We start from the raw sequence: 18,571 nt of genomic DNA on the forward strand, positions 1-18,571 counted from the left end.
TGAAAACTACATACACAATATAAAGAATTACAGCACATTTGTGTAAAACTAGTGAATGAAAATGTACGTGGAATGACGTTGGATCCCAATGGAAGAGTGTTTTTTTTGGTTACAATGTACAAGCACCAACCGTGTCTAATAATAGGATAATAGAAACTTGACATCGAATATTCCTTCAAATTTTATGATTTAGAAGAATTGACATGCCTTCATTTTATAAATACCATCATATACTCCTCAGAATCTGAATGAATTATCTCCGCAGCATTTTAAAACATCTTGGTACTTTGATGAATATTATAATAATCAATAGTATACACAAAAAATATCCAACTCGCTCTTCAAAATTAAAACCACAACCAATTCACAAAATAAAACAAAACCACACCATGAGGTATACATTGTACAGATAATAGTACTTTTGAAGTATAAAATTTCACATATTTTAAGTGCTTTTTAAAAGCTGCAAAAGTACTCTTCAAAGTACTGTCGAGTCGAATACATGCCCTCTATAAATTTTATATATTCTAGTACGTTTTTTCTGAGTATGTAACTGAATAAAATGCCCTTTATATACACTGTTTCTTGTGGTTGTTTTACTGACCAACGAAAAAAACAAAAACTGCACATTTCCAGGAAACATATTGAAGGTACTAAACCAAAATTGGCAGTTTCTCTTGGCAAATTTAGACCAAATGTTATTAAAAGGGAATATCCAACATTTGCAAACAACAACTACTAAATTATTATACCTTGCTAGACTGTTAGTGAATAACAGTCTAAAGCATCCTGTAAAATAATGGCACCTGGTGTGCTGTCATTTTCAAGAAAAGTGGTACTTTTGTATCAATTTCCAAGGCTGGTCGGCCGATCGCCGTCAGAAAAAAAAACCTGGCTTTTTTCAAATAATGAGTCCATATTTTGTTTGCAATCGATTACACACCTACGAATGGGTACAAGCCAGCTAGACTGGTTCCCCGACCTTACAATTCCCAGATGTCTATAAATTGCTCCGATTCATCTTAAATTGGGTCAGGGAACCAGACTTCAAGAACATATTTCTTTTTCTTGGTTAATCCAGCTTCTACGAACACAAAACTTCAGACAAGTTAGTGTAGCAATATTTGCTGTGAAATACTGAACTCCCCCCAAAAAAATCCATCCATTTCTGAAACTTCCAGCAAAAGCAAATGTTGAATATTCCCTTTAAGGAGGTTAAAAGAAACATATTAAAGTACTGATCAGCGATTGAAGTAAAGAGCAAACTTTACCAAAAACAAAAGCGATTTTCTTTTGACTTTCTACATGATCTATATCCCACTGTTAATCAACTTACATGCAACTGGTCCCCTGCATGTAGACGAGACTGGAAATCAAGCACCTTCTTCATAGTAAATCCACATAGGAACCAGGGAAGTTGCCTCGTTTCCCACCTATCTCGCCGTGCCACCAGCCATCCTCAAATTTCTGGACGATGTTAATGATGTCCCCTGCAATCAAAAAGCCCAAATAAGTGGCGGTTTCATACTGGCGTTCTGGAGTCGAGTCAAACTAAATTATTCTGAAGACTACAAACCCTCCCTCTCAGGCTTGCAATTTCAACAAGGCCAGCCCTGCGGTCTTTAACAGTTGAGTGCTCCCTGCCTTCATAAAGCAGGATTGACTGGCTGCGATTGTTATCAAACCTGATATAGCTATGCTTAGACTGCAGTTGATTGATAAGCTACAATCCTGGCCAAAACTCGCTGGGCCCAAGCCCCCGGCCAATGTTGTCTCTCATTGGACGGTCTGTGCTCAAGCGCGAGATGACACGTTGACCAGGGAGCAGGGGACCGGGGGAGGGTATGCTCATTGTGTGGACGTGTCCCAACGAATTTGGCCGGGATTGTAGCTGTGCCTACCGGTCACCTGTTTTTGTCTGTTGACTGAATTTGACTAGTCACATTGCTTGCTTCAAATATGATCTGACTGTTGGTGACTAGCCTGTGTACAAGGCATGGCAGGGGAACAGGATTGATTTTTTTTTTGACTGTCTGTGACTGATCAAACAAAAGGAGGGTTAAGTTGACGATTGAAACTATGGTAACAACTCCATGTACACATCAAAGATCAACTGTTGAAATTGTTCAGAATGACTCCAACACATGTAGATGTGTCCAGGTTGCCTTAAGTAAAAAAAAACCTCCAGTTATTTTGTTTTCTGTAAAGTTTAAGTTCCCCTATCATTGCAATCTTACCTTCTTTGAGTGATATCTCTTCGGGTTCGGTGGCCTCATAGTCGAACAAGGCCACACACTGTCCAATTACCGGCTTGGCTTGCTCTATATCATTGTTGTTAACTGTGGACAAACAACGTTCCATTCAGTATAATTCAATGCTGCACTTTTTAATACCATCATGTTAAAGCTATAGTCCATCATTTGCAGCTATCCGAAAAGTAACTGGCGTAATTATTGTTGAAAAACATACTTGGTTGAAAGATAGTAAGTGGACTAAACTCCCTGTGAAATTATTCTTTCTGGCAAGCTATCATTTTGAAGTAATCAACGAAAGAAGGCCTTTCCAACGGTGCTTCTTAAGACGCACCGTAGGAAAATTTAAATTAGTAGTTCGTTTTGTTATTCGGCGAAGCGCGCACAAGCATTGGCACGACGTACACGCACCCCGGTTGCTATAATTCGGATCAGTGCGCGACATCGCGTAGCTGCAATCGGCTAGCGAGAACGTGTCTTGGACGCTGAATTCAGGCGCAATTCAAAACATGACTCAGCAACTTTTGATTTGAAATTAAGATCCTAGAATGCTGTTTTTCTCAGAATATACAGCTGAAGCTGAGCTGAAACTTCATCAGGTTAGTTGTTCAGTATCCTTCTTCAGATTTTGAGCACTTTTGTTGCTTCAAACGAACAAAATGCACAAATTACAAATGATGGACTATAGCTTTAAACAACAATATCATTAACTAAAAAAATATGGAACTTGCACTTGTGAAAACTTTTGGCGCACACCGATGCGATTGAACAGTGATCACGTACCCTGGATTCGTCAACAGATTAAAAATACAATTTCTTATTTGAAGTCTTGAGGGGCTGACTTACTGTTGGTCTCGTCAGGGCTAGGAGGTAGGTAGTGGGCCCCGTCTCCCGTTCCCCTTCCGTCCACTTCACTGACTGGAGGTAAGGTAGCGGACTTAGGCATCTTCAAGACGCTCACATGAACTCCTTGCTGTAAAACACAAAGATCGATCATGTGTTTGAAGGGAAAAGCTTGGATGATTTCTCACATTTCAAAATTTTGAAAAAAAATTCAGGGATAGCCCAAAACAAGGTTACGGATTGCAACATTAATTTCAAATTGTATTTTATAAATTTTAATAAAGCATGAAATGATATGCTCTTCTGAAAAACCAAAACTCTTAGAAGTTTAATTTTCCATGTGAGGGATTTCCCCAAGACTTTGGTCAAGTTTGATTATGGAGGTCAAAAGAAAACAAATACAACATGGTTTATTTTCGGCACCGAGTACGAAGTATTTAAATCTGTAGTGTTGGCTGACTTTTAACTCCCCCCCCCCCCCCGGTGAAAAAACGCGCAACACCATCAGACCATGTAAATCTGCACAACTGCTTGGTGATTACAGTGAGTGCCACCGACCTGTTTGTCTTTCTCCGTCTTGATGAAGGAGCTGATTTCGTCGCTGGGTTTGGGTTTCTTGTCCATCATGGCTAGTGCTACCGAGATCTTGAACTTACAGGCGCGCAGCATGTTGATCATCTCATCGGACTGAAACGAGTCAATCACAAATCCTTGTACAGACACAGAGGAGGCTTTTTGAAAATGGTTATATTTATTTGTGTCTTCTTACTGTTATTTTATTGTTTTACATGGCATGCAATTCAATTTTTAACTGCTATACGTCATGTTTTTAACCCCAACTCCCTAGGCCTTTCGGCTAGGATGCAGCCTCAATCCTGCAAATTCCTCCATTATTTCTTGAATATGGTCCATAGAGGGGTCACCACTGCCTGAGTCCTGCAAAATTCTGCGGCAGTGACTGTCAATATGTTGAGGCTTGGCCAGTGACATCCTGGAGCAGTGCGGAGGATTCAGGCATAATCAAGGCCTATATTTATGTATAGCTGAGCAAAAACAACACAAGGCCCGGCCCAAGACCTCGACAAAGTGCATCCTACGAAATCAGTAGCGCACTTTTGCCATGTAACCTCAATCCTCCAAATTTTTCCACTCTGACAAAGAGGATTTGAAGTACTCAGGGAAGTTAGAGTTATATAAACCATAAACCAACAAGTCCATCACAACTAAACCAGTCTTAAGCCTAGTCACAAGGTATTCAAATGAACCAGGACACAGTAATTTCTTTCTCAATGTTCACTCCCCGTTACTTGGGACCTGACGTGCGATACGGCTTTTGATTTACTTGCGATACAGAGAATCGACAGACCACCTGTTGTACATGGACCCTTTGCATCCAGCACCAAAACATTGGAGAACATTTTTTTTTATTTTGATTCAGTTAAGAAATAAATGCAAACTTTGAATTTTCAAAAGCATGCACCTCAAACATGGCTGCAATGGAAAGGATCTATAGAGTGCTGTGGTTTTATGGTTACTTACATGGCCGAGTTGCTGAGCTACGTCTTCCTTTGCGTTCATATCTGCATAGCTGGGATTTTCTGCGTAGGCGCCGGACAGACGAGCTATACCTGTAAAGGGGGGGGGGGGGGTGTCAGAGATTCTGTGAATTTCATTTTTTTTCTCTGCTGTCTGGGAGCCTTCGGTCAATTTCATACCACTTATTAATTGTAACCTTGAGAATATTACACATCCTAGATGAACCAACACTCATTCAGACAAATGGATTTCTGTTCCTTCATAAGCATGAGCAAATTCTGCCTCTGAAGTTAACATTCCCAGTCCTTAGTCTCAAAAAATGGACAAAGATTTCAAAAAATGACTTCAACCAAAAATCAGCACTTGGCAGTAAAATAAAATGCTCCCCGCAAATAAGGCCAAAAAAAAAAGTCTCCGGGTTCTGGTATGCGCGCGCGTCGCCGTAGCCATGCGCGTCGGCAATATGAAAAAGTTTTTTTTCAATGAAAGATGATGTCTCAAAACCGCCAAACTCACTGGTTTGACTGGAATCCTACTGCTGCACAATTTTAACATGTTTTTGGATGGGGTTATGATCGAGAATAAGCTTTATGTGGCCTCTCTGGACTCCCATATATTTGCACTAAGTTTAGTCGGGCACCATTTGCAGTCATCAGACGACATTTGAGGCAAAAAAAAAAAAAAGCCGCGTCGCCGTACCACTTTTTGGGCAAGCTCCATACCAGAAACCGGAGACTGGGTTTTTTTTTGGCCTAAGCCAATTACACTTCACACAAAAGGATTGCAACAAATACACTTTTGTATACTTATTTTAATTAGAACTATTCTGTTTCGTCAGTACTTATAACAGACTATATCTAGCTACCTACATTTTCAATCAGTGAGCTGAAGAGATAAAAAAAAGGGGGACAAACCTGTGTTCACAGGAACGGAGTGCCCAACTCTTTCATTAGCGATTGGGCCAGACTCATATGCTGCTGTGGGGGGGATCGCCACACCACCTCCACAGCGAGTCTGTTACCTTCCCAGCATTGAATAATGCCGGTACCCATTTAACACCTGGGTTGAGAGGAGTAATTGAGGTAAAGCACCTTACTCAAGGGCACAACACGCATGGCCACGGCGGGGCTGGAACCCACAACCTCACGATCATGGATCCTGTGCTCCACCGCTAGACCACACGTGCCCACACCGAAGAGATAATGTATTACTTACCAGCTTTAACTTTTGTTTCTTTCTGTATCTCGCCCTCTATGGACTGTAGCTTGTTGTGTAGCGACTGACGTCGCCGGTTCAGCGTCATACTGTTGCTCATATCCTCCTCCTAGCAATTTGAAAAGCAAAATACAAAAGTTAATTTGTAAGGTGATTGGACATTGAATTAAAAAAAAAAAAAATCTTCATCAAAAAAATTAGAGGGCCAGACGTTCAGGTTCTGGCAGGACCTTTGTTTATCACGCAACCAAAGACGTTTTACGTTCAAGTAAATTTATTACATCTGAATTTTCGTTCACAAAAACATAATTTATCTACTGTTTTGTATCCCCAAGATTACAGCAGCCTTATTCACTCCAAAATGTGGCCCACATGCAAGCTGCCTAAACAAAACAATTAACCAACACCAACTTTTTTAAAAGTCAAGAATCGAGGTAAAATCCACACAATTTAAAAGTATTTAAGTATCCAGATTCTTCTTAGAATGTGGACAAAGTAGAGTAAAGTCTGTCACGAGCCAACGTTTATCTCCGGTTTCAGTAGCATGAAACAACTGAGAATATTTCTATTCTCCCTGGACGGGATGCCAAGTCCATCGCAGGTTACTCCCCAACTAATGCCGGTACCCATTTATACTCCTGGGTGGAGAGGGGCAAGTGGGGGTGAAGCAGCTTGCCCAAGGACACAGCATATGACCAGCAGCTGCATTCGAACCCCTGACCCTCTGATCAGGAGTCACGAACCCTAACCACTAGGCCACACTCCCCCATAGAATGTGAAGTGGGAGGTAGTTTGATGCTTACGTATGGATCGTAGAGGACCTGATCGAGGTGATCCACCTGTCGTCCTTTGTGCTGTGCAATGGCCATGACGTCACCGTCAGGGTTGATGCAGGTCACTGCGTGTGACATGCTGTCAACATTCTGTGACAAAATCACCACACAAATATGACAGTCAAACATTGTACACTGCGTGTGACATGCTGTCAACATTCTGTGACAAAATCACCACACAAATATGACAGTCAAACATTGTACGATACTTTGAGCCTATTACACTAGAAATTTAAAAGTTAACCCCCCTATCTGAAATGTCATAGACAGTCAAAAAATCAACTTCTCTTCTATGCCTTTGACACAGGCTAGTCACCAACATTCAGATCGTATTTCAAGCAAGCACTATGACTAGTCAAATTCAGTCAACAGACAAAAGCAGGCAAGTGGTAGGCACAGCTGGCTTATCAGTCACATGCACTCAAGGCACAGCTGTATCAATTCACAAAAACAGTCACAGCCAGTCAATCCAGCTTTATGTAGGCTGGGAGCGCTTAACTGTTGAAAACAGTCACTTGATTGATTTTGACTGAAAGGACAACCTGGCACAGAATGCATATTTACATAGGAGGGTTGATATGCGGTTCAGCAAAGAAATTGTCTGAAGTACGATTATAAACCTTGAACCTACTAAAGAAAATATACTAGTGCTTTTCCAACTGAGCCACTCAGCCGTATCTTGACATTCTGTCAAGTTGTTCTTTACTTAAGGAGCGCTAGTCATAAGCCATAAACGTGTACATGCCTTGTGGCCAAGGATCATGCCTAAGGTCAAGATGCTGGCAACATTAACAATAGCTGAAAGCCTGGGTGATGACAATCAGGGATCACTCCGAGAGGCTACGGCTAGTCAGTTCCCCTTTGTGGTTTATTTGAAAATTAAAAATTACGATGGGTGGAACTCCATTTTGGTTAGGTAGTTTGTACTGGAAAGCCACCTGGGACAGCATCAAATGCTATTGTCCAATCAACAGTTTGCCCACAGCGGCCTCTATGTGCATGCACAGACCCAATAACTCACCTTCTTGAGTGGTTCCAGCATCTTAGAGAGGCAGGCCGTGTAGGAAAGCAGCACCTCCTTCTGCTGCCCGATCCGCTCTCTTTCCAGCTTCTCTAACGTCGTCACCGCCTGGCGCAGCGACTTCTCAAACTCGTGTCTGGCCCTCTCCGTGGCCTTGATGAGGCTCAGGTAGTCTGTGTCTGCCTTGGTTGCTGTCTCGTCTGCCTTCCTGCTCTTAGCCTGAAGCTGTGAGACACAAAAATACCAGGGAGTTTAGTTTATTAAGTATGAGGGACTTGTGATGGATCGCAAGTAAACCACAAGTCAATTCATGAATCACAAGTCAATTCATGTGTGTGACATTTTGTAATTAAATTTATGCTAATTTATGCACGGAAAAATCAAATCATGAAACAACTTAAGAAATCTGCGTCTGTACTTACTAGCAACACTCTAGTGAACAATAATCAATTGATTTACATCACATAACAAAAATTATTTTTTCCCCAAAAATTGATTTAGTTTCAATTTCCGAAGAATTGCCCTAATACGAGTAATAAGTACCTTTCCCAGTTCCTTGTCTGACATCACCTTCCCTTTAGCACAGGGATTCTCCAAGACAGCCTGCATACCTTCACTCTCCTTGGTCTTAGAGTGAGTTAACTTCTTAGCCTGAGGGTAGAAAATGGAGTGGGAAAGGGGGTTTAAATTGGTGAACATGCAGGTATTCAATTTCAATTTCACAAATTGCAGCGTTGAAAGTAGTCCACTGCCTAGACTGTTCTCGTACGATCAATCGAGCGCGCGCCCCCATGCGCCCAACCCGAGCCACTGCACGCGCATACAAACAGCAGACTCTCACACCCGGGCGAGTGTTTGTGGGGAGGGCGCCCTACTGGGTTTGTGACAACAAAAACAAAACAAAAAAACACGTCCAGAATCTGGACTACGTTGAAAGCTGAGGTAGGCCCACAGCAAAGCTGTAGTGTTTTCAAACTTGAGATTTTCACCCTAAAATTTTTAAAAGCCCCAATTCACTCACCAAAGCTCTGGGCATGGTTGACATTTTCAACCAGGGTTTCAATGTTTGGACCATATTCAACTGCAACAAATGACTGCAAACAGCGTAACAGATAGTCTGCAACTTTTCTCAATCGCTTGTGACAAACCTTGCAACTACACTCTTTGCCTTAAAGGGCCATGTCATGTAATTATTTAATCCTTGAAAATGCACTTTTGTGTCCCATTTAACCTAATTTTCAAATTGCCATTTTTAAGGGTGTGCCTTTTTGGTTTTTATGCTAAAGCCAATTTCCTTGAGGAAGTGTGATGTCATTTTAGGCAGAAACCTCAATGTTCCAGCTATTTCAGCAACCAAATTTTCCAGAATTTGGGATATTTTGCTGTCGTACTTTTCTTTTGTGATTCATTGTTGCCTCAGCACATGACAGTAGGCCATTGAGCAAAGTCTTCTCACAAATGTTTTCAAAGAGCAAATTTTTGGGTTCACAATTTGAACAAAAAAACCCTAAACTGAACAGTGTCTTCCTGAAATGACATCACAGCAACAGCGCCCTCAGTTGTCAGGAAAAGCATGGACATTTTTTAATGGTTAAAAAAATGCACTTTTTCAATAAATTTAACCAAAAAGGGATGTCAAAGTTTTCATACATTTAAGACGAGTAGAAAGTTGCACACAATATGTTCTCAGGTAAAATTGACGTCATGAGCCCTTTAATTCAAAAAATCTACAACCACTTTGTAGTGTTGCTGGGTGAATCATAAACCAAATCTAATAACGGTCTCATTTTCAACAAATTATGGTTAGCATTGGAGTGTTTACCTTGACCATTTCGGCCCGTTTGTCGTGCCATGCCTTGCACGCTTTGTCCACATTTGCTTCTGCCTGCAAATAAAAACCCGATAAATATTTAGGAAATTGCTATTGACTTCCAAAGTTAACGGTAACATACAATATTTGCTTTTTGCTGTAATTTTCAGAAATGGATTAATTTGCAGGTTGGTATTTTCATACATGCTGGAAAAATCAAGAAATAAAATTCTGTTCTTGTAGTCTAGTTCCCTGACCCTACTTCAGACAAAACGGATTGAACAGATGTCAGGGAATTGCCAGTTCAGGGAACCGGACTAGCTGGCTTGCACCCGTTCACGGATGTGTAACCGATTGCAAACAAAATGTGTACTAACTAAATTTGGTAAATTAGGGGCAGTATTTCAAAAAAGTCAGTTTTTTTTCCAGTGATGGTCGGCCAACCATTGTTGGAAATTGATACAAAAATTGCACTTTTCTTGAAAATGACAGCACACCAGGTGCCATGATTTCACAGGATGCTTGAGACTATTATTCACTTACAGTCAAGTGAGGTATTTCATAATAAGTAGGTTATTTTGTTTTTGATGTTTGCAAATGTTGTAAATTACCTTTAAAACAAACATAGAAATATGGTACCACATACATGACATGAAACATATCGGCGAAAAATTGAACATTCGCTGACACTGTGAGACACATCAAAAACCAACAGGATTAGGATTGGGCTAGATGAATTTCGAGACAGAGGCTGTACCTTAAACCCATTATAGTGCGTGAGAAACTAGTGTAACTGTCTCAAGAATTTGTAAACAGATCTTCCAGCTTACCGTTTTGCGGGCTTTGACGTGCATGTCAAAGTAGGTCTTAAGTCTCTTGTAGATGTCCTCAAGTAGGCATTCGGCTGATACTCTGAGAAGTGTAAACCATCAAAAAAAAATATGTGACCGGCTCCACAAAAAAGGGTATTAAGTTGCCCTGAGCATTATTGTGTAATGGCCCTCTCAACATTGAGAGGGTGACAATTTTGTCAAAATGGGATTTTCATTTTCTGTCGCGAATGACACCTTCAATATACCTACAGTTTTAGGTTTCATTCACAGAAATGTTGATTTTGATGAACAAAGTGGAAAAAAATGACCATTTTGTGTGCATCGTTCTGTTGTTCTACAGCAAAGCCAGCTATTTCAAAGCCTGTTTTCTCAGTTGTGTAATTTGAACTCCAAGGAAGTTATTAATATGCAAATATAATGTCATATATCTCCAGAACGGGAGGGACTATGGAGCTCTATTATATACCAAATGAAAGCTTACATTGTGGGCTTTCCAGCCATGTATATAACTCAATTCCCTTTTTTGCGACATAATACCCTTTTTTTGTGGAGCCGGTCACATATATAATCCCCTTCATCATCATTGAAATAAAAGTAATATTTAAGCAGTATCAAGTTAAGCTACTGCAGGCATGGCATAAAATTACCGTTTATTACACATTTTTCAGTCACTAAAAGCATGACTACATGCTGTATACAATAAGATCTAAGTTTTATTTATTTATTTATTTATTGATTTCTTCTTTATACTGGCTGGCCCATTCAGTCCTTCTATCAGAACTGATCTCCCATGGGTCCCAGTAGGAGTAATAAAACAATAAAACATTATTTTAACATTAAAATGAAATAGATAAAATCATATACATGCGTGTAACCTTTATTTAACATTGCACAGTAAAACGTTGTTGTAAAAAGAGAGCATAAAAGTTTGATGTTTGCTTGTCTGTGTGGGGAGTGGACAGATGACTGAGTTGGGTTTTTTTTTTAGCTGTTGGATTCGTTTAGACTGGTTGTGAAATAAGGGTAGGGGTAGATTCTACATTCTTCAAGATGCTAAACCCTAATCTTCCTCAATCCTCCAAAATCCTCCAGGCGGTTTTTGGAGGATTTTGGAGGATTGAGGATGAATGGCACTTCATAGGCTGTACCCTGTATTGTTTATGTTCAGTCATGCATAATAATGAGCTCTGCATTATGCTGGATATCATCCCCACTGCTTTTCATGTCATGGGCACTGCCTCAACCCATTAACAGTGATTGTTGGAGGATTTGGTAGGACTGAGGCAATGGTCACCCCTCCACTGAACAAATTCAAGAAATAACGGATGATTTTGGAGGGTGGAAACTGAATGCAATTTTTTACATGGTGGCAATTGGAGGATTCTGTAGGATTCAGGATGGTTCCTAGCCAAAAGGGCTAGGGTGTTAGGGTTAAACTCCACAGGATAAAACAAATTGACTAAGGTAGATGTTGCACAATGCAGCCACCGTCAATTTCAGGAAAATGGAAGACAGGTGTAAGATGCAAGAACGACTTACTTATGGCTTTCTGCTTCATCACTGAGATGTTCACAATAAATATTCCATGCTGCCATTAAGGATCTGAAAATGGACAAAAATTCTCATTTAGAATTCAAGCTGACGGAAAATGAATATCAATGCCTTTTCCTTGGGGGGGGGGGGGGTTAAAAAGGTCGCCGAAATATATGCGATACCTGGCCAAGATAACGCTCAACTTTTATTTCATTTATTCACTCCCAGGAAAGTCATCTTTTTTGTGACAAATGACTTTGAAATATTCTTTTTTTTTCCTGTTGAATGATCAACAGATTATTTGTTTCGCCCTCCTTTTGTTTGATCAGTCACAGACAGTCAAAAATTCAATCCTGTTCCCCTGCCATGCCTTTTACACAGGCTAGTCACCAACAGTCAGATCATATGCACTGTGACAGTCAAATTCCGTCAACAGACAAAAGCAGGTGACTGGTAGGCCCAGCTGGCTTATCAATCACCTACAGTCAAAGCATAGCTGCATCAGGTTTCATAACAATCACAGCCAGTCAATCCTGCTCTATGAAGGCAGGGAGCACTCAACTGTTAAAAACAGTCACTTGAATTATTTTGACAGCTGGGCTGACCTTGTTGAAATTGCCAGCCAGGGTGTTAATTACTACACGTGTATGTACAGTGATGTACTTACCCTGTGGCGTCTTTGTTGCATTTCATTGCCCTGGCGTTCAACTTAGCGATACTCTTGGCATACGTTGATTCAATGTCAGCTCTGTGAATAAGAAACAACACAAGCTAACCAAGCTTAGGAAAGAACCAAACAACTGCAACAAAAAACAAATATGGCACTTGGAGGCAATATTGTCAACTACTTCCACATGTACATTGCACACTGCATTTTATCAAGTTGCATTGCACAATGTAACATGATGACAATGATGGCTCAAATTGATACAGTCATAAATATATCGTTACAATCTGGTATCCTTGTTGGAGTACAAATGCCATTATTAAGCTACTTTATTTTGTTTTCGCAGACATAATTCAAAACATCAAACACGGAGATGGCATCGATACATGTATGCTCATGCAATGAATCATTTAGAATGTATTACACACCAATTTACATTTACAATGTACATGTATTATACATACAATGTACATACATGTCCTGTCACTTGTTGTACTTTCATTTAAATTCAAAATCCTAACCACTTCAAAATGTCACTAGAGTTATTTATATGCAGGAGTAGATGGGGGGGGGGGCAACAGGGGCCTGGCTCCCCCCCCCCCAAAAAAACCCCAATTTTTTTTTAAAGTAACAACGCTATCTAACAACACTATCTATTATTTTTTTTAAAACTTGGTTAAACCTGTCAGAAATTGCCTTAGATCACACCACAGAGCATCTAAAATCCAAAAATTGTTTGGGGACCAACATTTTTTGCCCCCCCCCCAAACAAGGAATGTGTTCTGGAGCCACCCTTGTTTACATGTAAACTAACCGAAGTATAAATTTCCATTTTTTTTTCTTACAATAAATCAACAAATCTTAACCCTAGTCGTACCTTTCTTGGAAGATGCTCATTACTGAGGAACTGAAATCCGTGGCTTGTCTCATGTGCTTCTTCAGCTCTGCGTAACCCGCCTCATCCTGCAAAAGGGCAAAAAAAGGTCAAGTGAGGTCAAAGGTGTGGCAATGCTTGCGCACACCCATTCACGGATTCGCCAAATTACAAATCAACTACCACGGAAATATCCAAAAAAAATTCTTAAATTATTAGACGCATCTCTGGAAATGGCCTTCTTTTATTGTTTTCTTCAAAATGACAGCCAGAAAGAATAATTCACAGGGAGTTTAGTGCCGTTATTACATGTATCTTTAAACCAAGTATGCTTTTCAACAATAATTTCGTCAGTTACTTTTTGGATAGCTACAAATGATCTACATTTACTCTACCTTTAATTGGGAAAAAAAAGAAGGAATTCCAATGTGTTAAAATCTGATAATGACAACTTGAAGCAAATCCGACACCCAGACAACTCTCTGGCTAAACATTGCTGTCAGGGTCATCTGTTGCAAAATGTGATTTATCCAAGGGCTTTTACCTCTTACAGTTGCCTAGTTACACACTATTGCCTAGAATAACTATTTACATGTAGCTCAATACTGAATGGAGGCCAATATCTACATTGTATCCACTGACAGCTCAGCCAATGTTCAAGGATGCTGAAGTCTGGCAGTAATAAATTACATTTTCCAAATTGCAATAAATACAATAAACTACCAAATTGTGCACAGAAAATCCCAGGCTAGCAAGGCCACCAGAACAGGCACATGCAGAATTCTGCACAGAATCTACTACAAGAAAGGCTTGAGGCTACGAGTGAACCAAATTAAACTAACCACAAGCCCAGAGGCCTTTTTGCCAGGAACCATCCTCGATCCTCCAAAATCCTCAAAAATGTTGCACTTATGTTCAAATGAAGGTACCCACTGCCCAAATCCTTCAAAAGCCTCTAACAGCCCTGCCTCTCACAATGCATTCAGCCTCAATCCTCCAAAATCCTCCTCTTCTTCAAACACCATTCAGCCTCAATCCTCAAAAATCCTCCTCTTCTTCAAACACCATTCAGCCTCAATCCTGCAAAATCCTCCTCTTCTTCAAACACCATTCAGCCTCAATCCTCCAAAATCCTCCTCTTCTTCAAACACCATTCAGCCTCAATCCTCCAAAATCCTCCTCTTCTTCAAACACCATTCAGCCTCAATCCTCCAAAATCAACCGATACTGAATATCCATGTGCCCTCAATCCTCCACATCCCTCCAAAATTGTATGCTGCATATCCATTGTGGGTGGGGAGTGTGGCCTAGTGGTTAGGGTTTGTGACTCATGATCAGAGGGTCAGGGGTTCAAATCCAGCTGCTGGTCATATGCTGTGTCCTTGGGTAAGCCACTTCACCCCAACCTGCCTCTCTCCACCCAGGAGTATTTATAAATGGGTACTGGTAATAGCAGGGGAGTAACCTGCGATGGACTAGCATCCCGTCCAGGGGGAATAGAAATATTCTCAGGCGTTTCATGCTACTGAAACGCCGACCTGATGGGCCACATTGGCTCGTGACAAACTTTACTTATTCATCTTCAATCCTCCAAAATCCTCCAAAACCACCTGTAAGACTTTTGAGGCTTGAGGGGGGTAGTACATTTGTAACATGCAGCGTTAATGAATTTTAATTATGAGATACCGGGAGATCACAATTCTTAGAATTAGCCTTTATTAATTAGCACCGTAAGTTAATGAACCTCCCTAGCAATATATTTATAAGCAAATCTCAGCACATGCATACAATAAATGAAACTTACAAAATTTAAATCACATTTTTTTTTTAGTACTTACGCAAAACGATTTTGCAAAGTGGTCCATGATTGCTAGTAATCAATATAAACCTCAGCTCGACTAGTTCCGCTATTTGCTTTACAGGTGCGTTCACCTGTAAAGTTCTCTCCAACCCCACAACCCGGAATTACTGGCTTGGAAATTCCAAATAAGTCCTGATGTCGAAATCTTTGTGCTGTCGTCGAATACACAAAGAACCACCACCGCGGCTGGTACTTCCTTTATGAAACTACTAACTCGGCAAAACTAATCGTCTCGCTGCATTGTCAACAGCAAAACCAAAACTGCAGGCCTTTTTTCCAACAGTTGATTCATAATCACAAGCTTGTGGCCATATTTTTTTTTATGAGATATGAATCATAGCGACTGTTTTGATGAGCGTTGTAAGCATTACATTTGCGACAGTACCAGCCCTGTTCCAAAGGTCGTGAAACCAGCAGAATAAAAGAGTTAATCTGGTTAATAATCAGCCTGCCTATCATGCCTTATTACAAGATAACGATGCCGGCTTATGACGACAAATATGTAATAACTTTCGGAAGTGTCACATGTCTTCAGTGGATCGGGAGGGATTAAATATTTGTAAACCAAAACCTATATAAAATTTGAGATAACATCAATAAACATACATTCATCAACAAATGCAACTGAACGCAATCAAATATATTGACGTGGAACTAATTACTGTAATCGTTCCTCACAACTCACACAAACGCACTTTGATCTCAAAAGATAAATGATACAAGACAATAATTAACGCAACTCTAAAACTTTCGACAAGATTTTGCGTGGACATAATAAATGATCCACAATAAAAAGAAGAAAAATATATTTACACAGAAATAGCAATTTGGAGAAAGGCAGAAAGTAAATGGTGAACCTGAAAATATAAGTTTGCAACTTTTTTTCACTTGTGACATTTCCAGTTTTAAGAAAATCTCATTATTTTCTTCATCACAATCTGATTAATTTTTATGCTGCACAATTCTTTAAAGCATTACAACTTTTTCATATTCTTTTTCCAAAATGTGAATTGAACAACACGTTGCAATCTTCCAAGTTGTAAACTTGTAAAATCAATTCACAAGGTTGAGGCTAAGCCATTTTCATCACGCATTACTTGGAATGATCAACACTCAGTGTAAATAAAAATGTTACGAAAAACAAAAATATGAATATGAATTTTGGACCAAGAACAGGTGCCCATTCCTATCACAATTCTCAAATACACAATTTGTCTCAGACTCAGACAACCCAAAAAGTTGTCTGAATTCTCTCATAAGTTTTTTCCCGTCTGTATAATCTTTAGAAAAAAATCCCAAGTGTTGAATCATGGTTGAATATGGCCGGGGAAGTCCAGCTCTATTGCAGTATTGCCTCATGACAATTTGACATGGTGAATAAAATTTTAAAATTCCCAGAGCTGAGGCTGAGCTAGGCGGTAGGCCTGGTTGAATACAATTTTACAATACACCATACAACACAGAAACAGACGAACTATGTATGCCACATACGTCTTATTCAACTACAGTACAAAAGGATTAAATACTAGGAAAAGGACAAACACAACAAAAACGTGAAAACGAACGACACGCTTGAGCGAATATGGCCAAGTGTGTTGCAACGCATTGGAATGTACATGTATGCTTGACACCGACACCATTTCCAGCACAACCACAAACACTTTCTAATGACTTTACAAACTCGAAACACTTACCGCAAACACCTCTTTAAACTCCATGTTGGCCTTGTGTTGCCTCTACCGGCTGTCCTCTATCCAATCCTGTCAAAACATCGGTTCTTTTTGGCAAGATTTTAGGCCATTTTCGGGGATTTATGAATACCACCTGTCAAGCGCTCCATCCAAGTTCAGAAACTTTCCCGTCCAAATTTGGAGGAGAACGCCCTCAACGACTCAAGTAAATCAATCGAAGTAGCTTTCCTAACCTCAAGCTTAGAGTTGTGCAAAAGTTTGTGTGCCTCAATATTTTGCCCGTTTCTTTTTCCCATTTTACACGTTTAACAAAGAGTTCAGTCAAGTTCAGATATTGCACATAATTAATAAAAATGTTGACAAGAAATATTGAATGTGCACATTATCTCAAGTTTTTGAATTAGTTGTTTCTTTTTCTTCTTCGTCTTTATAAATTATATGTAATTTCGAAGAGGTAGTCATTGAAAATCTTCCAAAAAATATCGACTTTAAACTTTTACTAGCAGAGATACATTATATGCAGTTCACTTTCATTACAAGTTTTTTTTCAATAAAGAAGAAAAAGATGTAAATATGAAGAAGAAAAAAAGGATTAATTTTTTTTTAAAAGACGTTTTCTTTTTGGAGATCGCACATGTATCACTATCAAAAATACTTTTACCGATGATGAAATATCTCGGAAGGAAAAAGTGAGAACAATCGTCCCCGGGTGGGCTTGAACCACCAACCTTTCGGTTAACAGCCGAACGCGCTAACCGATTGCGCCACGGAGACCTCGACGATGAGGGCGTAGTGTTAAATATATAAAGCATTAATTGCGAAATACTGTTACAGCCTAGACTGGTTCCCGGTCGCTCCATTGTCCTTTGAATATTGCGAAAGTGGGGACCAGTTTCATCGCGTCCTTTGCTAGTCTCTGTAACAGGCGTACTTTGGTGTTTGTTTCGTGAAGAACGAATGTTCGTTGACTATTGTTCATGCGAAGCCTAGTCATGTGATACTGCATGTATAATGGGTGTGGCACCCCCCGCACTTGCATCTTCATAATGAAAATGTTTCAGAAGGAGGAAAGTTTTTTATTCCTCTCAAAACTTACGTTTTAAGAAATCCAACTGTTCGAAATTTAGGGAAAAAATGACACAATCTTTCATGGGACAGTCATCTCCCTCGCAAAATATTTATTGAACAAGCATCTTTCTCAACTTCCAGTAATATTTCTACAAAACACAAATTGTAATTTAAATATTAAAAGAAGGTTTTGTCCAAACTTGAAATACTAACTTCAAATAAATATTCGTGACTCAGTCAAATTTTTCAAAGACAGTGGGGTTGGGCCTGAGCGGGGTCCAGGCGCGACCACACCCACCCTCTCTTACCCTATGAAGTTACTTAAGACGTTTTTCAAGAATACTAAAGGGTCCATGAGATGAGATTTTCTTAAGAACACATTTCGTGCAACTTTCTACTGCATCTGAAAACTATTTGACATTCCCTTTGGGTTAATTTTATTGAAAAGTGCGGCACTTATTAAACATTAATTAAATGTCCATGCTTTTCCGGACAACTGAGGGCGCTGTTGCTGTGATGTTATTTTAGGAAGAC

General features: G+C 39.8%; 1 protein-coding gene and 1 non-coding gene across 3 annotated transcripts; both read right to left on the reverse strand.

The window, feature by feature from the left end:
• Window positions 1-997: 997 nt before the first annotated feature.
• Window positions 998-17,166, reverse strand: LOC119746249 (nostrin-like). Of its 2 annotated transcripts, none has more exons than XM_038223083.1 (15): window positions 16,973-17,166; window positions 13,421-13,506; window positions 12,544-12,624; window positions 11,883-11,945; window positions 10,341-10,422; window positions 9,523-9,585; window positions 8,244-8,351; window positions 7,701-7,925; window positions 6,650-6,769; window positions 5,847-5,955; window positions 4,635-4,723; window positions 3,654-3,782; window positions 3,099-3,225; window positions 2,238-2,339; window positions 998-1,490 (listed from the first exon to the last, which is right to left on the reverse strand). In XM_038223083.1, the coding sequence occupies exons 1-15, from the start codon at window positions 16,994-16,996 to the stop codon at window positions 1,387-1,389; spliced, it is 1,512 nt and encodes a 503-aa protein (XP_038079011.1). In that variant the 5' UTR covers window positions 16,997-17,166; the 3' UTR covers window positions 998-1,386. The 2 variants fall into 2 exon arrangements, with proteins under 2 accessions (XP_038079011.1, XP_038079010.1); XM_038223082.1 differs by lacking the exon at window positions 16,973-17,166 and adding an exon at window positions 15,256-15,282.
• Window positions 17,167-17,669: 503 nt separating this feature from the next.
• Trnan-guu lies at window positions 17,670-17,743 on the reverse strand. Its single transcript has one exon. It is a non-coding gene; the product is annotated as a tRNA-Asn (tRNA).
• Between the last annotated feature and the right edge of the window lie 828 nt (window positions 17,744-18,571).

The sequence above is a fragment of the Patiria miniata genome, unplaced genomic scaffold, assembly GCF_015706575.1.
Source record: "Patiria miniata isolate m_02_andy unplaced genomic scaffold, ASM1570657v1 HiC_scaffold_7, whole genome shotgun sequence".
Taxonomy (NCBI): Eukaryota; Metazoa; Echinodermata; class Asteroidea; order Valvatida; family Asterinidae; genus Patiria; species Patiria miniata.

Coding starts and splice junctions, on each gene's coding strand:
- LOC119746249 (XM_038223082.1), bottom strand. CDS start 15,282: ATGGACCACTTTGCAAAATCGTTTTGC. Junction 13,507..15,255: donor ACTTTGCAAAATCGTTTTGC/GTAAGTACTAAA, acceptor GCCCTTTTGCAG/GATGAGGCGGGTTACGCAGA. Junction 11,946..12,543: donor TGCAACAAAGACGCCACAGG/GTAAGTACATCA, acceptor GTCCATTTTCAG/ATCCTTAATGGCAGCATGGA.